Source organism: Stenella coeruleoalba (genome assembly GCF_951394435.1).
Source record: "Stenella coeruleoalba genome assembly, chromosome: 6".
Taxonomy (NCBI): Eukaryota; Metazoa; Chordata; class Mammalia; order Artiodactyla; family Delphinidae; genus Stenella; species Stenella coeruleoalba.
The window spans coordinates 54,705,673-54,725,251 of record NC_137151.1 but is presented as its reverse complement, the minus strand read 5'-3'; the positions used below and the strand labels follow the sequence as shown (position 1 = coordinate 54,725,251).

At 38.1% G+C, this 19,579-nt stretch overlaps 1 protein-coding gene across 2 annotated transcripts in view; it reads left to right on the top strand.

Annotated features, from left to right (window-relative positions):
- The first annotated feature begins 3,247 nt into the window (after positions 1 to 3,247).
- The window catches only part of ACVR1C (activin A receptor type 1C), an 86,735-nt gene continuing 70,403 nt past the window's right edge, over positions 3,248 to 19,579 (top strand). For both annotated transcript variants that reach the window (XM_079924107.1, XM_079924108.1), the window contains exon 1: positions 3,248 to 3,429. In XM_079924107.1, the coding sequence (XP_079780233.1) occupies positions 3,357 to 3,429 (73 nt within the window). In that variant the 5' untranslated portion in view covers positions 3,248 to 3,356. The remainder of the gene's footprint in view (positions 3,430 to 19,579) is intronic.

Sequence of the window (19,579 nt, the reverse complement as noted above, 5' to 3'; positions counted from 1 at the left end):
ATTAAGTAACAGGAGTCACTCACTATGCTCCAAGGAGTGTTTTCTTAATAATAGTTCATTTTTAAAGATATTGGATTAAAACTGGATTAATTTCCATAGGTGCGTTTATGTGTGTGTGTACAAATAAAGTATACTCTTTTGAGTAAAAATTGGGACACATTATAAGGGTGAAGCTCTTTTCTTCAAGCCTATCAGAAATATTTATAGTTGCCTAAGAATATACTTTGCCAGCCATTGGAACTCAATACATGCTGAGTGGTTAACTTGTTACTTCAAAGCTGCCATAGAACTGATGTTGGAAGAAGACATGAACTTAGGACAGAGGGAAATGGTATTTGGAGATGTAGTTTAATATAATCCTACAAGTTAAGTATTTAGATTTTGACTTATTAACCTTTTTTTGTTGTATCACAGAACTTTGCACCAAGATGTCAAGAGTTGCTGCTTCCTTCATTGGCTGGCCACATGTTGTCTGGCAAGGTACTTAACAACGCTTGGCTTTTTTATACTGTGCTTAAGACAAAGGTAATGATCTTTTGCCATTTGAGGAGGATTCATTAGACCAGCATTGTCCAATAGAGATAGAATGCGAGCCACACATATAATTTAAAATTTTCTAATAGCTATACTAAAAAGTAAAAAGGAAGAGGTGAAATTAATTTTAGTAACATTTTATTTGACCCAATGTATCCAAAATATTATCATTTCAACATGTAAGCAATATAAAATTATTAATGATATATTTTACATTCTTATTTTGTAATAAGTCTTTGAAATCCAGCATGCATTTTTTTTTTTTTTTTTGCGTTGCACGGGCCTCTCACTGTTGTGGCCTCTCCCGTTGCGGAGCACAGGCTCCGGACACGCAGGCTCAGCGGCCATGGCTCACGGGCCCAGCCGCTCCGCGGCATGTGGGATCTTCCCAGACCGGGGTACGAACCCGTGTCCCCTGCATCGGCAGGTGGACTCTCAACCACTGCGCCACCAGGGAAGCCCCAGCATGCATTTTATACTTACAGCACATGTCAATTTGGACTAGACACAGTTCAAGTGCTCACTACTCACATGTGGCTGGTGGATAACATAGCAGACAATGCACCATTAGACTAAGAGGAAAGTGTTGAATTTATTTAGAATATTGAAATTATTCAGTATCAGACTTCTTGGGCTAATAACCTTGCTTTCTTAGAAGATGAGAGCTTTCCAACTTGCAGGGAAATTGCTTACTGTATTCAAGAGACAAAATAAATATGTGGAGGGTAAATACCTGACATTAGCATAATGCCTTGGTTTGACAGTATGTTCACTTTCACTACCCTTTTTAATCCTGTCGTGGTTCTGAGAAATAGGGAGGAACGAAGTTCCACTTACTTTTGAGGAAGCAGGCCCTGATCTTTAGGCTCCAAGTCTCATGATCGAATGGTAGATCACCATCTAGGGTATAGTTACCAAATAATGAGCAAGCCAAGTCAGCCAAAATATAATGTGTTCTAGCATTTTCTTTTCTTTTTTTAAAAAAAGCATCTGTTTTGTGGGTGTCTGGAAGGGCTCAGGCTTGTCCCAGATCTCCATTTTTTTTTTTGATTTATTTGTTTGCTTGGATCCAGAATGAAATGAGAACAAAGTCTTTTTATGCTTAGGAATGTTTTGATTCATACAAGGTGGTGGTGGTGGGGGTGAGATCCTCAAGACTGTCACTATCATGCATCAAAGTCCAACAAATATCCCACCCCCAATACTGTGACTCTTTGATTAAGTCAACTGCATACAGCATTTCACCATAGGTCTTCTATAGATGTGCTATTTAGAGCTAAAGTAGGTGAAGAAGCAAGTAATATCTCTTACTCGAAAGCAATTCATTTATATGACAATCACTTTTCAAAGAGGCCCCTAACAGCAGCAATAACACCAGCACTGGATTCTTGGCTTTTTGTGTTGTTCAGTTTAAAATAATCCCATTCAGACTGACATATACACACTACCATATATAAAATAGATAACTAATAAGGAGCTACTATATAGCACAGGAAACTCTACTGAATACTCTGTAATGGCTTATATGGGAAAAGAATCTAAAACAGAGTGGATATATGTATATGTATAACTGATTCACTTTGCTGTACACCTGAAACTAACACAACATTGTAAATCAACTATACTCCAATAAAACTTTTAAAAAATAATTCCACTCACTTTAATGTACAAGCTACATACCTGGATTAAATTTAGGCTACTTTCTATTAATTGGTAATGCTGCCCTTATATTTTCAAACGCAATCCACATGGGAAGCACACTCATTTGATAAGCCCCAGGGATTTAAACAATACTCAAAGTGTCTAGTGCAGTACTTTCAATCATTCTTCACCTCCCCTTAAAGCTTGTGTATGATTCCAACCCGCCCCTCAGTTTTTCAACTGCTGAAATTGTACTTGCTAAGTATTTTGCATAGGACGGGTCCTCTACTTCCTTCTAAACCTGGATTACACATTGCAGACGACCACATCACCTGGTGCAGGTAGTCCAGCTTCGGTCGCCATTCATGGGGGGGCGGGTCACTTGAAGGCATCAGATTAGAGATGAAGTTTGTTAAGCCAAAACTATAGGTAGCCTAGGAAGTGAGGCACCTGGTTATTTCCAGGGCTGGACAGAGAGGGCGCCCTTCCACAGACGCGCGCACAGCCAGGACGTGGCGGAGTGAGGAGCCAGGAGGAATACCCAGGATGTTTCAGGGCTCAGTCTAGTTAGAAAACCTTTAGGGCACTGGACAACAAATGAGTGTCGAGACCTGGACGCGTGGATCTTCTGTAGGAGACTATAGAGCGGAGCAACAGGAAGCAACTGCTGCAGGGTTTAAGTCTTCCTGAAGTCTCAGTAGGGCTTTCCCTCCTGTCCCGACGCCCTTCTCAGCGTATCCAGTCTTGGGGACTCCGCGCCACCCCACCTGCTTTCTTTGCCTCCCCCTGCACCCCCCCCGCCTCCACCTTTCTGCGATCTCACTGCTTCTCCTGCGGGCCGCCCTTGCCCGCCAGCCGGGCTGCGGCAGGCCCCGTGCGGCTGCCGGAGAGCCCAGGGGGCGGAGGCGCGGCAGGGGCGGGCTCTGTCGCCCCCCCGCCCCCCGCCAGCCGGGCTGCCGGGGCCAGTGGCTGGAGCGCCGCGCACCGCCAGCCGCGGGGGCGGGGGATGGGGGAGGCAGGGGAGGGGGGCGCCCGCGCTGATTAGAGCCAACCGCACACTTCAAAAGGGTGTCGGGCAGTGCTTCCCTCCTGCGCCCCGGGAACTTCAAAGCGGCCCGCGCTGCCCCGGCCGTCGCGCTCGGCTCCGGGGCCTCGCAGCCCGGGCGCGGCGCCTGGTGGCCATGACCCGAGCGTTCCGCGCCGCGCTTCGCCAGGCTCTCCTGCTGCTCGTCGCGGCCGCCGCGCTCTCGGCAGGTACTACAAGCGACCCTTTCTCCGCGCCCGTGAGGGTGGGCGTCGGGGGCGGTCTGCGGGTGGGCAAGGGGTGGGGAAAGAAAGTGCTCCGAGCGAACTGACCTTCCTCGGGGCGGAGTGCAAAGCGCCAGTTAGATTGAAGGGGCGCGGGATAGGGCGCAGCGTGGGCACCTGAAGTCGGCCAGCAGGGTAGACAGGTGTGTTGGGGATGAAGCCACCAGGAGGGGGGAAGAGCTCCAGGGACGTTGGGGTATGGGATTAGGGGTGAGGTGGGTGACACATTTGGGGGCAGATTGTAGCGGAGGGAGTAGGAGAGTGTTTGTGGGTGTGTGCAGGGCTGGGAGTTGGGTGGCACCGTGAGTTCACTCTGCAGGGGCTTGGGGGACGCTCCGTGCTGAGCTCCGGAGAGCTAAGCAAGGATGACGACACGGTGGTGGTGGGAGAGTGGGGAGTGGTGGTGGCGATTCAGTCAGAGTTTTAGGAGATGAGGGATACCTCAAAAGCCGCTGGTGCCAAGCTCTGTAGGCGGGAGTGGGAGCTTAAATCTGCGTGGTTTGCAAGGCACAATGCTTTCGAGGTATGATCTTTACTAAGAGCTGCAGGGAAAAAAATTTCTGGCAAGAGTCCCAGCGTTTATGACAGGTCTGTGCTTTGATAGGCTAAATAGAGCCCTCGGCCCAAGCTAGAAATTAAACATTTCTTCATAATGTTTACTAGAAACTGGGGCAAATGCATATAGTGTGCTATGATGAAGAGCCCTTTAACTCTAAAATTCTTTTCATTATCACATTATTCTGGGTTATGGAGAGAGACCAGGAGCAGATTCCTTGCTAACTCATTCTTTAAACATGTCAATCAGACATTTAAGACATTTGCACATAAAAACCTGGTGTTTTTCCGTAGGGCTGTACTTTGTCTGAAGCTGATTTTGATGCATTTTTGTTTTCTCCGATGACAGTCTGTTTGACATTAATAGCTATACTCCAGGGTAGGTAGTTTTCCTCTTAGTGACATGTGCACGAGAATGTTTTGAATAGTATGATTGCTGTCACGTGCAGATTCAGTGTTTTAGATGGTCTGAGAGACTCACCAAATACAATATTCAAATGAAAATTTGATTGTTGGAAGTGATCAGTTGATACAATATTAGAATGAAAACATTTCAGTTATCTTTGAAAAGGCACAGCCTTTTAGGAAGCAGTTACCCAGAGACTTGTCAGGAGGATGATGGGATAAAGGGAAGTATTTGCATTCAGAGTTAGTAAATTCATCACTGGGAAGAAAAATGACTATGGGAAGGTCTTTATGAGAAATGGGCAGAAACTCCACTAACTTGGAATACTCAAAGTGCTCTTGATGACTTAGTAGAATTTACACACACAAAGTCTTCTGGAGATCACAGTTTTAACTGGACACCTGTGAAGTTGCCTCTGAAGGCTATCTTTACAAACCCTTTTTTATTTCAGGGAGCTAATAGCTTTGTTGCAGACATTTAAAAAAATAGACTCAATTATTTTTTATCTAGCTTGAAAGGTATATTTTGTTGTATGACAGAATCATTAGAAGATTTCAGAGACTCTGGGCATAGCAACATGGGAAACACATGCCCTGCCTGCTATGTTCTTAAAAAGGCATGGAAACTTTTGACATTGAAATGTGCAAAAAAAAAATTTGATTGTTTCCTTAAAATTTGAAGGCTAAGAAAAATGCCTGATATGGAAATAATGTGGCAATACAGTAGAGAAGGACTTATCAAAATTGAACTTTAACGATGAACTTTTCTATGTAGAATGCAATCATTCTGAAACCTGTTTAAGAAATTTTACTCCTCTTTGTGTCCCACAGGAAAAAAAAAGTATATTGCAATCTACATTTTTGATTCTTATTTTTTTATACAAATCTTTGATTATTTGATAGAGGGAGTCAAGGTTATTTATTTATTTAATCTTTTAAATTGTTTTCTCATGTGGCTACCTTCATTATCTTTGACCTGGTCACTTTTTTTTTTTTTTTTTTTTGCGTTACGTGGGCCTCTCACTGTTGTGGCCTCTCCCATTGCGGAGCGCAGGCTCAGCGGCCATGGCTCACGGGCCCAGCCACTCCGTGGCATGTGGGACCTTCCTGGACCGGGGCACGAACCCGTGTCCCCTGCATCGGCAGGCGGACTCTCAACCACTGCGCCGCCAGGGAAGCCCTTGACCTGGTCACTTTTACAAATTGCATTGTTAATCATATTTACCATGTTTTGGAGATGTACATGCCATTGTTGACATGTTATATGAGAAGTTGCTATTGACAGTGACATAGCAAAACCACATGACAGAAAACACTACTTTCCAACTTGGCTCTGTTGAGCACCAAGCCTAGGATCTTAAATATCTGAAGATATTGATGAACGAATAAACCCTTTTTGCTTTGGCTGTTCTTCCCCAGCATCTCTAGCACCTTAGGTATGTCAAGCCTTGACAGCAGAGTAGAAATCATTGCTCCTTGGTGAAAATCTCAGAGGGTAACCGCTGGTCTGGTGGAAACTTAGAGAAACTATTTATTGGTCTGGACTGGCTAAAAAAATTAGGCTGCTCTGTGTTGCTCTAATTATCTAGTTTCTGGGTTCCTTGATGTTGATAAGAAAGACCTGACATGACCTCACAACATTTATCATGTGTATTAAACAAAGAATTGCCAGAAAATGCCCTGGAGTTCTCAAATTTGAAGCTGGACTTGGGCATTATACAGATTTACACATTGTATATTTTCTAATAATTTCATGAAACTCCTTTGTCTTCTGGCTAGAAAGGATTATTAAGAGTCCAGAAAGCTAGATGCTGTTACTCTAAAGGTGAAAAGATAACTGTTTCATTTAATAACCACAGTGGGGTAGGGGTTTCAGGTAGTGAGGGTTTTTTTTTCCCCCACTTAACAGCAGTTAGCAGTTCCTACCATACATTTTAAACTGTGCTGGAAGTAAAAGTGAAAGCCTTGGACTGAGTTTATAATGCAAAAGATGGCACCTTTGCCCTTCTTTAAGCATGGTCATTTATTGGTTGATTGACACAAGTGTAGCAAGAGGCTCCCTGGTTCCAAAAAAGAGACTTCTTTGGACTAGGAGAAACTCTGTGCAGAAGTCCTTGGGAGCGTATTTCTTCATTGATTGTACTGCCTGAACCTGTTTTCTAGCCTCAAACTTACAGAAGTATAAAATAGAGAGTTCCTCCGATTTTCTACAATGACGCAAAAATACAGGATTTGAGGTGTGAGAGTAAGAGAGGAGCAAAGGATGACACAAAATTTTGACCCAAGCAATAGAAGAATAGACCATTAAGTAAGGTGAGGCTGACTGCAGGTGGAGCAGGCCTGGGGAGAGGTGGGGCATGGTGGAGGAGAGCTGGAGCTCAGTTTTGGGTATGTTGAGTGTTAAATGTCTCATAGGTACTGGGGTGGAGATGTCATGTGAGCAATTGGTTTTATGAGTCTGGAGTTCAGTCTGACCTGAAGATTAAAAATCTAAAGCCAATGGCATTTACAGATAATTTTATTTATTTATTTATCTTTAAATATAATTTATTTATTTGACTGCATTGGGTCTTCATTGCTGGGTGTGGGCTTTCTCTAGTTGTGGCGAGCGGGGGCTACTCTTCGTTGTGGTGCACGGGCTTCTCATTGTGGTGGCTTCTCTTGTTGCAGACACGGGCTCTGGGCGTGTGGGCTTCAGTAGTTGTGGTTCACGGGCTCAGTGGTTGTAGCTCACAGGCTCAGTAGTTGTGGCGCACAGGCTTAGTTGCTCTGCGGCATGTGGGATCTTCCTGGACCAGGGATCAAACCCATGTCCCCTGCATTGGCAGGTGGATTTTTAACCACTGCACCACTGGGGAACAAATAATTTTTTAGTATAAGTAAGTTACAAATATGACATGGGGCATATATATATTAAAAATTAATTGCTGTTTAATTCTAGTTTAACTGGGTATTCTGTACTTTTATCTGGCAGCCCAACATTAAATAAATATTGTGGTGAGATGAACTGCTTCAGATATATGTATTCCCGGCTCTTGCATTAGAGAATACACTTATTTTCTAGTTCTCATCTCTTAAAACTTCTGTTCTAGCTTTGCTGCCATCCCCATGTGTATCTCTGAATAGATCACTTCCAAGTCTTGGCACTGAATGTCCTTCCGAGTCAACAGAGGGGGATACCCAGCCTTTCCTAATCTTACATGAGTACCTTAACATAAAAGGATGTGTGAAAGAGAAACAATACTCTCTAGACTCTCTGCAAATATTTATTGTTACGTGAAAGCAGTTGGTTTTGCCCAAAGTTATGGTCTTTTGAATGTGATTGTTGCTTTCAAATGCATTTTTAGGGTATAGGGGGACTGGTTCCAGGATCCCCGGGATACTGAAATTTGAAACTTGAGGATGCTCACGTCCCTTATGTAAAACGGTGTAGTATTTACATATGATCTATGTACATCCTCCCATGTATTGTACTTTAAATCATCTAGATTACTTATAATACTCAATACCGTGTAAATACTATGTAAATAGTTGTAAATATAATGTAAAACCTATGTAAAGAGTTACCAGTGCATGGCAAATTCAACTTTTGCTTTTTTGGAACTCTCTGGAGTTGGTTGGTTATATCTGCAGATGCGGAACCTGTGGCTACAGAGGGCCAACTGTGTTTTCCTTTTGAATAAACATTCATGTGTTTCTCTTTAAAAAACTTCTAGGCAGCAGCTGAGATCCAGGTTGTTGTATTTTTCTTGGCAGAACTTGCATCTCTTATTGTAAATAAGGAAAGGTTCAAGAGAGGAGAACAACTAGGGTCACACAGGACCTGATAATCTGACAGTTTATGGTTCCAGAGCATCTTCCTAAAAGAATGATCTTGAGTCCTTCAGGAGAGGGACAGGGATACATAAATATCAGCCAGAGGATGTTTAGTTCCTGCTCTAGCTAAGTCTCGACCTGCTACCAAATAATTAGCATTGGCTTCATTTTGAGGTTTGCACGGGAAAAGTGTCCTATAAGTGAACTGTAGGCATGGATCATTAAAAACTCAAACAGATATGTTCACATGAATAGAAAGAGTTTGTTTTAATAAATAAACAATAGGATTAATTTTCAAATATAAATGGAAAACAGAACTAAACAGGAAAAAAAGGAAAAGTTCTAAGCACAGAGTGTGTATTTATCATTCCTTATCTTTTATATCTTTTTCGGGATTTTTTATCGATTGGGATTTCATGTTTAAAAATTTTCACAGCAAATACTAAAAATCTCAAGGTTTATCTTTACATTGTTTAAGAAATTGGGATAGGACTTCACTGGTGGCACAGTGGTTAAGAATCCGCCTGCCAGTGCAGGGATCACGGATTCGAGCCCTGGTCTGGGAAGATCCCACATGCCACGGAGCAACTAAGCCCGGGCGCCACAACTACTGAGCCTGTGCTCTAGAGCCCGTGAGCCACAGCTACTGAGCCCACGTGCCACAACTACTGAAGCCTGTGCGCCTAGAGCCTGTGCTCTGCAATGAGAAGCCCACACACCACAATGAAAATTAGCCCCTGCTCGCCGCAGCTAGAGAAAGCCCGCGTGCAGCAACAAAGACCCAACGCAGCCAAAAATAAATAAATAAATTTATTTTAAAAAATTGGGATAATATTGGGATATGTTCATAAATGATATAGAAATTCAAGATAGATGCACAACTATATGAATGTACTAAAGCCATCAAATTACATACTTTGACAAATTGTATGGTATATTATTTTATCTCAATAAAGCTGTTAAAAAGTAAATACAATAATAATAAAAAAAAGAAATTACTCTTTTGTTAAGGGACCTAGGAATACCTAAATACTGTCTTGGTTCAGCTGTGCCTCTCCTCCAGTCTAAGATGGCTTACTAAGGGGGGCATCTAGAAAAGGGAGGGAAAATAAGGCAAGGTAACTTTTTTTTGTTGTTGCCTGGTACTTTGGCTGCAAATTCCATGGCAGAACTCTAATATTCTCCCTTTTTCTAAACTTTGAACAACTAAATAGCCTAGGATAAAGAAAGGGAGGTTATGATAAGTCAGAATCCTGGATCCTGACACTACGCTACCAACAAAAGGTCTTGCAATGCATGGATGAAGCCAGAGTGACAAAGCAGGGGACCTCTATCTCCAGTAGCTCATGGTAGTTCAACCTTCATGGCAGCTCTGACAGGAGTTCTAGGCCATAATCTCAGGGGTGACTGCTAAGTGGGGAAAGATGGAGTGTCTGTGGAGTTAGGTGGCTGGTTCTCTTCTATGAGGAAGCAGGTCCTGCCCTTCCCACGCTTGCTATGAAAAGAAGTAGGAGACAGGGACATGACCATGAGCCCTGTGCCTTTCATGTTCTTTGAAAGCTGGATCCCTGAAGCGCGTGGGTCTCTCGGTTCCCTGGAACCTGAACAATACAGATCACTACTCCTCTCACTTAGGGATCCAGCAAAAAGTAAAAGAGAGGGAGGAGGTGAGTAGGAGTGTGAAAGAGACAAGGAAGACTTTATTTTCATAGAAGCCAATACTCCATTATTTTTCACTCTTTTGCCTTATCATGTGGCTCTTGAATTCATCTGCTCTGATTGGCCAACCAGGCTAACAAGGTTCTATTCTGTCCTGATGCTTCCCTTTTTCTCCTCTAGAATAATTTCCCTTTTCTGTTGTTCTCTTCTGGTTTTTTTAGAGTAGGTATGTGAAGATGCTGTTTCTTCGGAACTGTTTTAAATTAATCCCCTCAAGAATTCATGGGTGAATCATTCCGTATGACTCAAGAGCTTGGCTTATTAGTTTTTTTAAAACAATTTAAATTTGCCAGTGACTTAAGCATCCCAAATTAGATCAGTCTACTTTTTCATTAAACTTTTCACGTCAAGAAAATGATTAGGTTCTCTAATTTTGAAAGTGAAACACATATATTTTCTTCTAATCTGTTTTATCATTCTTGTCTCATGCTAAAGTAAAATGACAGAGATAGATGCTACATCTCTGTATGCTGATTAAGTTCCTTATACATTTTTCATTCAGTGCCATGATTGAATTAATACTTTGGTCAAAAACCAGATTAGAAAAAAATCTAATCCATCAGGATCTGGACAATTATCATTTTAACGCAAAATGTTTAGTTTCATAAGTGCATGCTTATCTTAGAGATGTTAACTCAGAGGGTGGTAATCCAGATTAACACAGCTTTCAGGAGCCAGATTGTTTTCAAACAGAGCCAAAATATATTAAAGAATATTAACTCATCACATCTCATAACTTTATCTGATGACATTTTCCTGGCCTGATCCCCTAGAAATGTGTTTTTTCCTTCTTTCCATTCCCATTATTTCTCTTCAAGAGTGAAGATCTACACTGTGAACCTTTGCCTCTCTAAAATCATAGTGAGACTGCATTCTCACTCAAATTCCACTTGGAATCAAGAGTGTGTATTTCCAGGAAATAGACAATACACTCTAAATTTGAAACACTGAAAAAAGAATAATTATATGATTAGCAGAAGATTCCTTACAGAATAATAAATGCATAGTTGAATGAACCTCTCTCCCTTTTATAGCTGTTCTCTAGATACAGCTGTTCTCTAGATATATTAGCTATATTATATTAAAAGGCATTGCTTTTTTGCACATAGAAGAAAGTTGACTTTGTTAAAACAGCTGGACCTCTTTAAAAGGATTGAGAGTTACTGTGACAAATCAAGATGAGATGCTCCTTTAGAGTTAGTTTTCCTGAACTCTCCTTTGAATATTGTCTTTATCATAGTTTTTCATAATATTTCCTTATTACCTTTTTAATACCTATAGTATTTGTAGTGCTGTCCCTTCTTATATTCTTGACATTGAGAATTTGAATATTCTTTCTTTTTCCCTTGATCAGTCTAGCTGGAGGTTTATCGATTTTATTGATTTCTTTCAAATAAAAAACTTTTGGTTTTATTGACTTTCTTTGTTGTTTTTTTCCTTCAATTGTTTTCTGCTCTTATCAGCACTGTTTCTTTTCTCTACTTACTTTGAATTTATTCTTTTTCATTCTATCTTCTTAAGTTGGTACCTTAGATCAAGAGTTGACAAACTTTTTCTTATAGGGGCAGATAGTACATATTTTACTCTTATGGACCCTACAGTCTCTGCTGCAGCTACTTAATTCTACCATTGTAGTATAAAAGCAGGCATAGACAATACATAAATAGGTGTTGCTGTGTTTCAATAAAATTTTATTTACAAGTGGGACAGCCAGTGGGCCATAGTTTGCTGACTCTTTCTTAAGTCATTCACTTAAGACCTTCCTTCTTTTCTGCTATAAGCATTTAAAGCTCTAAATTTCCTTCTCAGCAGCTGCTTCAGCTCATCCATAAATTGTGCTGTACTGTGTTTTTGTTACCATTGAGTTCAAAATATTTTCTAGTTTTTGTGATTTTTCTGGGACCTGTGGGTTATTTAGATATCTGTTGGTTAATTTCCAAATATTTTGGGAATTTCCAGATCATTTTGTTATTGACTTCTAATTTAAATCCATTGGGGATGAAAATACATCAGCTGTATGATTTCAGTTTTTTAAATTTCATTTTTATTTGTTTCAGAACCTAGCATGTGTCTGACCTGGTGAATGTACCACATGCACTTGAAAATAATATGTATTCTGTTGTTGTAGGGTGGAGTGTTCTATAAATGTTATTCAGGTCAAGTTGCTTCACATGTTATTCAAGTCATCTATATCTTTACTGATATTCTGTCTTCTTATTTTATCAATCACTGAGAGAGGATTGTTGACATCTTCAACTTACATTTGAATTCAGCTATTCTTCTTTTTAGTTTTTCCAATTTTTGCTTTATGTATTTGAAAAGTTTGTTAATGGGTACATACACATTAAGATTATTATGTCCTCTTGATGTATATTCAGCATTAGGAAACCACTTGCTTTATCCCTGATAATATTTATTATCATGACATATCTTTCTTTATCACTGGCAGTATTCTTTGCTTTAAAGTCTACTCTGTCAAAATTAATATAGACATCCCAGCTATGCTTAATATTTGTATATCTATCCTTTTTTTACTATTAATATAGCTATTCCAGCTATCTTGTGCTGAATGTCTGCATGTTATAGATTTCCCATCCTCATATTTTTAACTTTATGTGTACATACATACATTTATACATGTACATATACGTAATATATACATATGTATATATGTATGTGTGTGTTTATGTATGTGTATAGATGGTTACTTGAAGAGAGCAAATGGTTAGGTATTGTTTTTCATCCAGTCTTCCATACTTGTCTTTTAAATGCAGTGTTTAGACCATATACATTTAATGCATTTATCAATGTGGTTATGTTTAAATCTGTCATCTTATTATGTTTATATCTCTCCTTCTCTTTCTTCCTTTTTTTGCCTTCATTTAATTGACTAAATGTTAGTATTCTATATTATTTCTTTTTTAAAAATTAATTAATTAATTAATGGCTGTGTTGGGTCTTCGTTTCTGTGCGAGGGCTTTCTCTAGTTGTGGCAAGCGGGGGCCACTCTTCATCGCGGTGCGTGGGCCTCTCACTATCGCAGCCTCTCTTGTTGCGGAGCACAGGCTCCAGGCGCGCAGGCACAGTAATTGTGTCTCACAGGCCCAGTTGCTCTGCGGCATGTGGGATCTTCCCAGACCAGGGCTCAAACCCGCGTCCCCTGCATTAGCAGGCAGACTCTCAACCACTGCACCACCAGGGAAGCCCTTATATTATTTCTAATACTAGTTTATAAGCTACATCTCTTTGTTTTTAGTGATTACTGCAAGATTTATAACATCCATCTTTAAATTATCAGAGTTTAATCTAAGAACATTATTATCATATTCTTCCATTTCTGTCTTCTTGTCCTTTGTGCTATTAATCTCATATATTTTACTTCTAAATATTTTATAAACCATGGGACAAGTTATTATTCTGGCTTTAAATATTTAATTTTATTTATTTTATTTGTTTTTAGTTTTATTAACTTTTCCATTGAAGTATAGTTGATGTAATTACCTTTAAGTGAATTAAAAAATGAATGTGGGGGCTTCCCTCGTGGTGCAGTGGTTAAGAATCTGCCTGCCAATGCAGGGGACACAGGTTCGATCCCTGGTCCAGGAAGATCCCACGTGCCACGGGGCAACTAAGCCCGTGCATCAAAACTACTGAGCCTGAGCTCTAGAGCCTGTGAACCACAACTACTGAGCCCTCACGCCACAACTACTATAGCTCGGGTGCCTTAGAGCCCGCAGGCCGCAACTACTGAGCCCACGTGCTACAACTACTGAAGCCCGTGCACCTAGAGCCTGTGCTCCGCAACAAGAGAAGCAATGAGAAGCCTGCACACCACAATGAAGAGTAGCCCCTGCTTGCCACAACTAGAGAAAGCCCACACGCAGCAACAAAGACCCAACGCAGCCCAAAAAAAATAGAAGAAAAAAATGAATGTGGTATTTTGCGTTTACCCACCTATTTATCATTTCCATTTATTGCTCTTCATTATTTTGTGTGGATCTGAATTTACAACTGGTGTCACTTTCTTTCAGCCCACCTATTTATCATTTCCATTTATTGCTCTTCATTATTTTGTGTGGATCTGAATTTACAACTGGTGTCACTTTCTTTCACTTACACTGGAATTGAAAGTTTTCTACATCTTTGACTCAACTTCTGTTTTGTAAATAAGTTCATTTGTACCATTTTTTTTTAGATTACACATATAAGTGATATCATGTGATATTTGTCTTTCTCTGTCTGACTTACTTCACTTCGTATGGCAATCTCTAGATCCATGCATGTTGCTGCAAAATTATTTTGTTCCTTTTTATGGCTGAGTAATATTCCATTGTATATGTATACCACATCTTCTTTATCCATTTCTAATCTGTTTTTGTTTTCTGGAAATGCTTTTATTTTCATTTTTCTCAAAATTTTATTATTAAGCTTTTCATACACTGGAATTGAAAGAATTTTATAGTTACTACTGATACATTCACCAACTAGATTATATTTGCTTTGTCCATATACATCCATTTATCTCTCTATTCATTAATACATATTATTTTTGATGCATTTTTAAATAAATTACAAATAGCAGTACACTATTCTCTAAGTACCTCAGCATGCATGTCATTACACAAATTCAATATTTGCAAACACTTGCAAACACAACACTATCCTCTTTTGATGAAACATTTACATATAATGACATTCACAAGTCTTATGTGTGCATTCTTGGTGTTGAGAAATGCAGTCACTTAATCTTCTTCAAGATGTTAATGTTAAACGTCACCACAATGAGTTTACTCATGTCCTTACCCAGTCATTTCTCAATGCCATACTCCCAAAAGCATTTGCTGTTCTTATTTTTTTCACTGTAGATTAGTTTTGGCTGCTGAGTGTGTTGCTTTGTAAATGCCAATTAGGTAAAGTTTGTTGATAGTGTTGTTCACATCATCACATTTTTACTGAGAGGGGAGTGTTAAAAATCTCCTACTGTACTTGTGGATTTGTCTCTCTCTCCCTTTATTTCTGTCGGTTTTTATTTCATGTGTTTTGAAACTCTCTTATTAGACACATACACATTTAGAGTTGTCTGTCTACCTGATGCAATGACTATTTAATTACTATAAAGTCTCTCTCTTCATCTCAGTAATACTTCTTGTCTTGAGTCTATTCTCTCTGATATTATTATAACCATGCTTCATATTTGCATGTATATTTTCCCCATCCTTTTACTTACAACCCATCTGTATCTTTATATTTGAAGTGCACCCTTTGTATATAATGTTCAGTTGGTTCTTGATTTTTATCCTTTAACGATATGACAATATCTGCATTTAATTTGGTGCAGATATTGCATCAAATTAAATGGCTAGTCCATTAACATTTAGTGTAATATTTGATATGGATTTAAGCCTACCATCTTGCTATTTGTCTCTCTTTCTATTGTTCCTCTGTTTCTTCTCTTTTGCCTTCTTTGTGTTTGATCATTTTTGGGGCATATTCCATTCATTTCCTTTATGGATTTATTTACACTCTGTTTTAATTATTGTTATTTTTAATGTATCTAGAGTAACCTAAAATTAATAATAATAAATTAGGTTACTCTAGACCTAACTGTATTCTTTCTTAACTTAATGTTTACTTTGAGTCAATATTGTACTATTTCATACTTCACTCTTTATACCTGACACTTCATTCTTCCTACTTTACTCCCCTCTTTATCCCATGACATCTCCTACTTTAATGTAAAGACCATATAATAATATGATTACATTTACCAATAGTATGATTATACTTGACACCAACCAAAAATTATTAGAAACACAAATAATCAAGGAAAAAACCTTACTGTCCGGAGACAGGGCACTCAATAGAACCTAGTTTAGATGTGATGCAGATATTGGAACTATCATACAGGGAATTAAAAATAACTGTGATTAAAAGCTGTGTGGAAAAGGTGAAAAATATGCATGAACATCATTTGCACTCTGAGTGCCATCCCAAGTGAAAGAAAATTGACAGAGTGAGGCACCTTTATTGATAAAGGCTTGTTTTTTCAAAGGATTAAAGCTTAAATGACAGAGCTTGGTTTATGAGTCCTAAATGGAAAAGGCTTCCCAAACAGGTGTTGAATTCCTCCCTATTCACAACTTGCTCAGCTTAATACATGCTTCTTGTGCTCCCTGAAGTGCCTGAAAGTTTTTATTTTTAATTTAGTCTTTTTGCTTTGAAACAGGTTTCATTTACTGTGTGCTTTTGGCATTATTTATTCTTTTCAATTTTATTTTCTAAAATACTGTTGTCCTAGATTCTACTCTACCCTGGAGCCCATTTTTATGTTTTAAAACTGATTAGGTGGTTTATTTCATTTGTTTGCTTCTGTTTCCTGATTTTATGTTTAGTAGAAATAAAGCACCATGTTACGGTATGCCTGATGAGAAAAAAATATGCATGAACAGACGTGGCATTTTAGCAGAAAGATAGAGTGTAAGAAAATGTCAAATGGAAATGCTAGATGTGAAACATGAGATGAAGAATGTTCTTGATGTGCTTATCAGTAGACTTAACACAGCCGAAGAAAGAATCATGAACTTGAAGACGGAACAATAGAAATTACCTTATAATTATGTAATTTTACTATTATAAAGTCATTACACAAAAGTGGAAGGTGTCAGGAGGTAAAGACGGAAGAATGAAAAGAACAAAAACAGGGCATCCAAGAGGTGTAATACAATATCAAGTGGCATAACATATGTGTAAATGGAATCAGGTGGAAAAGAGAATGGGATAGAAGAAATATTTGAAGAGATTGATGAATAATTTTCCAAATATAATGAAAGATATCAAATCATCAATCACAGAGACTCAAAGAAGCCCAAGCAGGATAAATATCTCTCCCTCCAACCCCCACACTATTAGACATATCATATACAAATTGATCAGATTCAAAGATGGAGAGTAAATCTTGAAGGAAGCCCAAATAAAATAGACCTATAACATACAAAGGAACAAAGTTAAGAATTAAAGCAGATGTCTCATCAGAAGCTATGCAAATCAGAAAACAATAAAGTGACAACTTTAAAGTACAGTATAAAACTGTCAACTCAGTATTCCATAAAGTTATCCTTTAAAATGGAGGAGAAACAGACATTTTCAGGCAAATAAAAACTGAGAATTTATTACCACAAGACCTGCACTACAAGAAATGTTAAAGTAACTTTTTCAGACGGAATGAGTACAACATCAGAGACTTGTATCCACAGAGTGAAGTAAAGATCTCTGGAAATGGCTAAAATGAAGATAAATATAAAATAAATTTTTCCTTAACTTTAATCACTCTAAAAGATGATTGACTCTCTGAAACAAAAATAAACTCTGTGAGTTTATAGCATATGTATGGATAAAATGTATGACAGCTTCAGCACAAAGGATGGGAAGGAGGAAATGGGAATATACAATTGTTAAGTTTCTCATATGTGAAGGGTTATATAGTATTATTTGAAGTTATACTATAATTAATTAAAGATGTATATTTTACAATCAAGGGCAATGCCTAAAATAGTAAAGTGTAAATTAAAATATTAAGGTATAAATAAGAAACAAGTACTGTACATAAAATAAAATGAAAAATTTTAAATCCCAAAACATGATGACAAAATGGCAAAGGCACCAAACATAGATGGAACAAATAGAAAGAAACTAGCAAGTTGGTAGATTTTAATTCAACCATATCCATAATCACATTAAATGCAAGTGGTTTAAATACAGTAATTAAAAAGATGAGACTATCAAATTGAAAAAACAAACAAGAACTAACTATATGCTGGCTATAAAAAACTCACTTTCAATATGAGAAATGCACTTTAACTATAAAGACACAAATAGGTTAAATGTAAAAGAATGAGAAAAGTGGTACCATGCAAACAATAATCATAAGAAAACTGGAGTGACTATCTTAATTATAAAATTGACTTCAGAAAATGGAATGTTGAAAGGGATGTTCCATAATGATAAAGGAGATAACTAACCAAGAAGATATGATAATCTTAAATGCGTATGCACCTAAATACAGAGCTTCAACATTCGTGTAACAACAATTGATAGAACTGAAAGGAGAAAAGACAAATCCGTAATTAAATTTTGAGTCTTCAACACTCCCCTCTCATAATTGATAAAATAAGCAGACCAAAAATTAGTAAGAATATATAAGGTCTGAAAAATACTTTTAACCAACTTGACTTAATTGACATTTGTGTAACATTCCTATCAACAACAGAATATACATCATTTTAAAGTGCACATAGAATGTTAATCCACATAGATCGATTGTGGGTCATAGAACAAACCTAATAAATTTAAAAGAACTTAAAATATACAGGGTATTTTCTTTGAACATAATGGAAGTAAACTAGAAATCAACAACAGGAGCCTACCTGGAAAATCCCCAAATATTTGGAAATTAAGCAATAAACTTCTGAATACTCATGGATCAAAGTAAAAGTCAAAAGAAAAATTAGATATTTTTAATGGAAGGAAATGAAAACACAACATATCAAAAACTGTGGGCTATACCCAAAGCAGTGATTAGAGTGAAATTTATAGGAACAGCAAATAAAGCAAACAGAAGGAAGGAAATAAAGATAAGAAGAGAAGCCAAGGAAGTTAGAAATAGAAAAAACATTAAAGAAAATCAAGGAAACCAAAAACTTTGTTTTTAAAGATCAATATAATTGGTTTACCTCTATCTAGATTTACCAAGGAAAAGGGCAATACACAAATTACCAATGTCAGAAGTGAAAGACGACATCACTATAGACCCTACATACATAAAAATAAGGGAATATTTCAAACATTTTTATGCTCACAATTAGGATATTTAGATAAATGAACACATTTCTCTTTTTTGATTTTTTTTATTGGAGTATAGTTGATTTATAATGTTGTGTTAGTTTCTGCTGTACAGCAAAGTGAATTAGTTATACATATGTATATATCCATTCTTTTTTAGAGTCTTTTCCCATATAGGTCATTACAGAGTATTGAGTAGAGCTCCCTGTGCTGTACACTAGGTTTTTATTAGTTATCTATTTTATATGTACTAGTCTGTATATGCCAGTTCCAATCTCCCAATTTATCCCTTCCCACTTTTCCCCCTTGGTAACCATAAGTTTGTTTTCTACATCCATGACTCAGTTCTTGCTTTGGAAATAGGTTCATTTGTACCATTTTTTGGTTCCACATATAAGTGATATCATATGATATTTGTCTTTCTCTGTCTGACTGACTTCACTTCACTGACAGACTCTAGGTCCATCAACCTCACTACAAATGGCATTATTTCATTCTTTTTTATGGCTGAGTAATATTCCATTGTATATATATGTACCACATCTTCTTTATCTATTCCTCCATCAATGGACATTTAGGTTGCTTCCATGTCCTGGCTATTGTAAATAGTGCTGCAATGAACACTGGGGTGCATGTATCCTTTTGAATTATGGTTTTCTCTGGTTATATGCCCAGGAGTGAGATTTCTGGATCGTATAGATCCAGCTGGATCATATGATAATATCTCTATTTTTATCGATAGTGTTTTTAAGGAATCTCCATA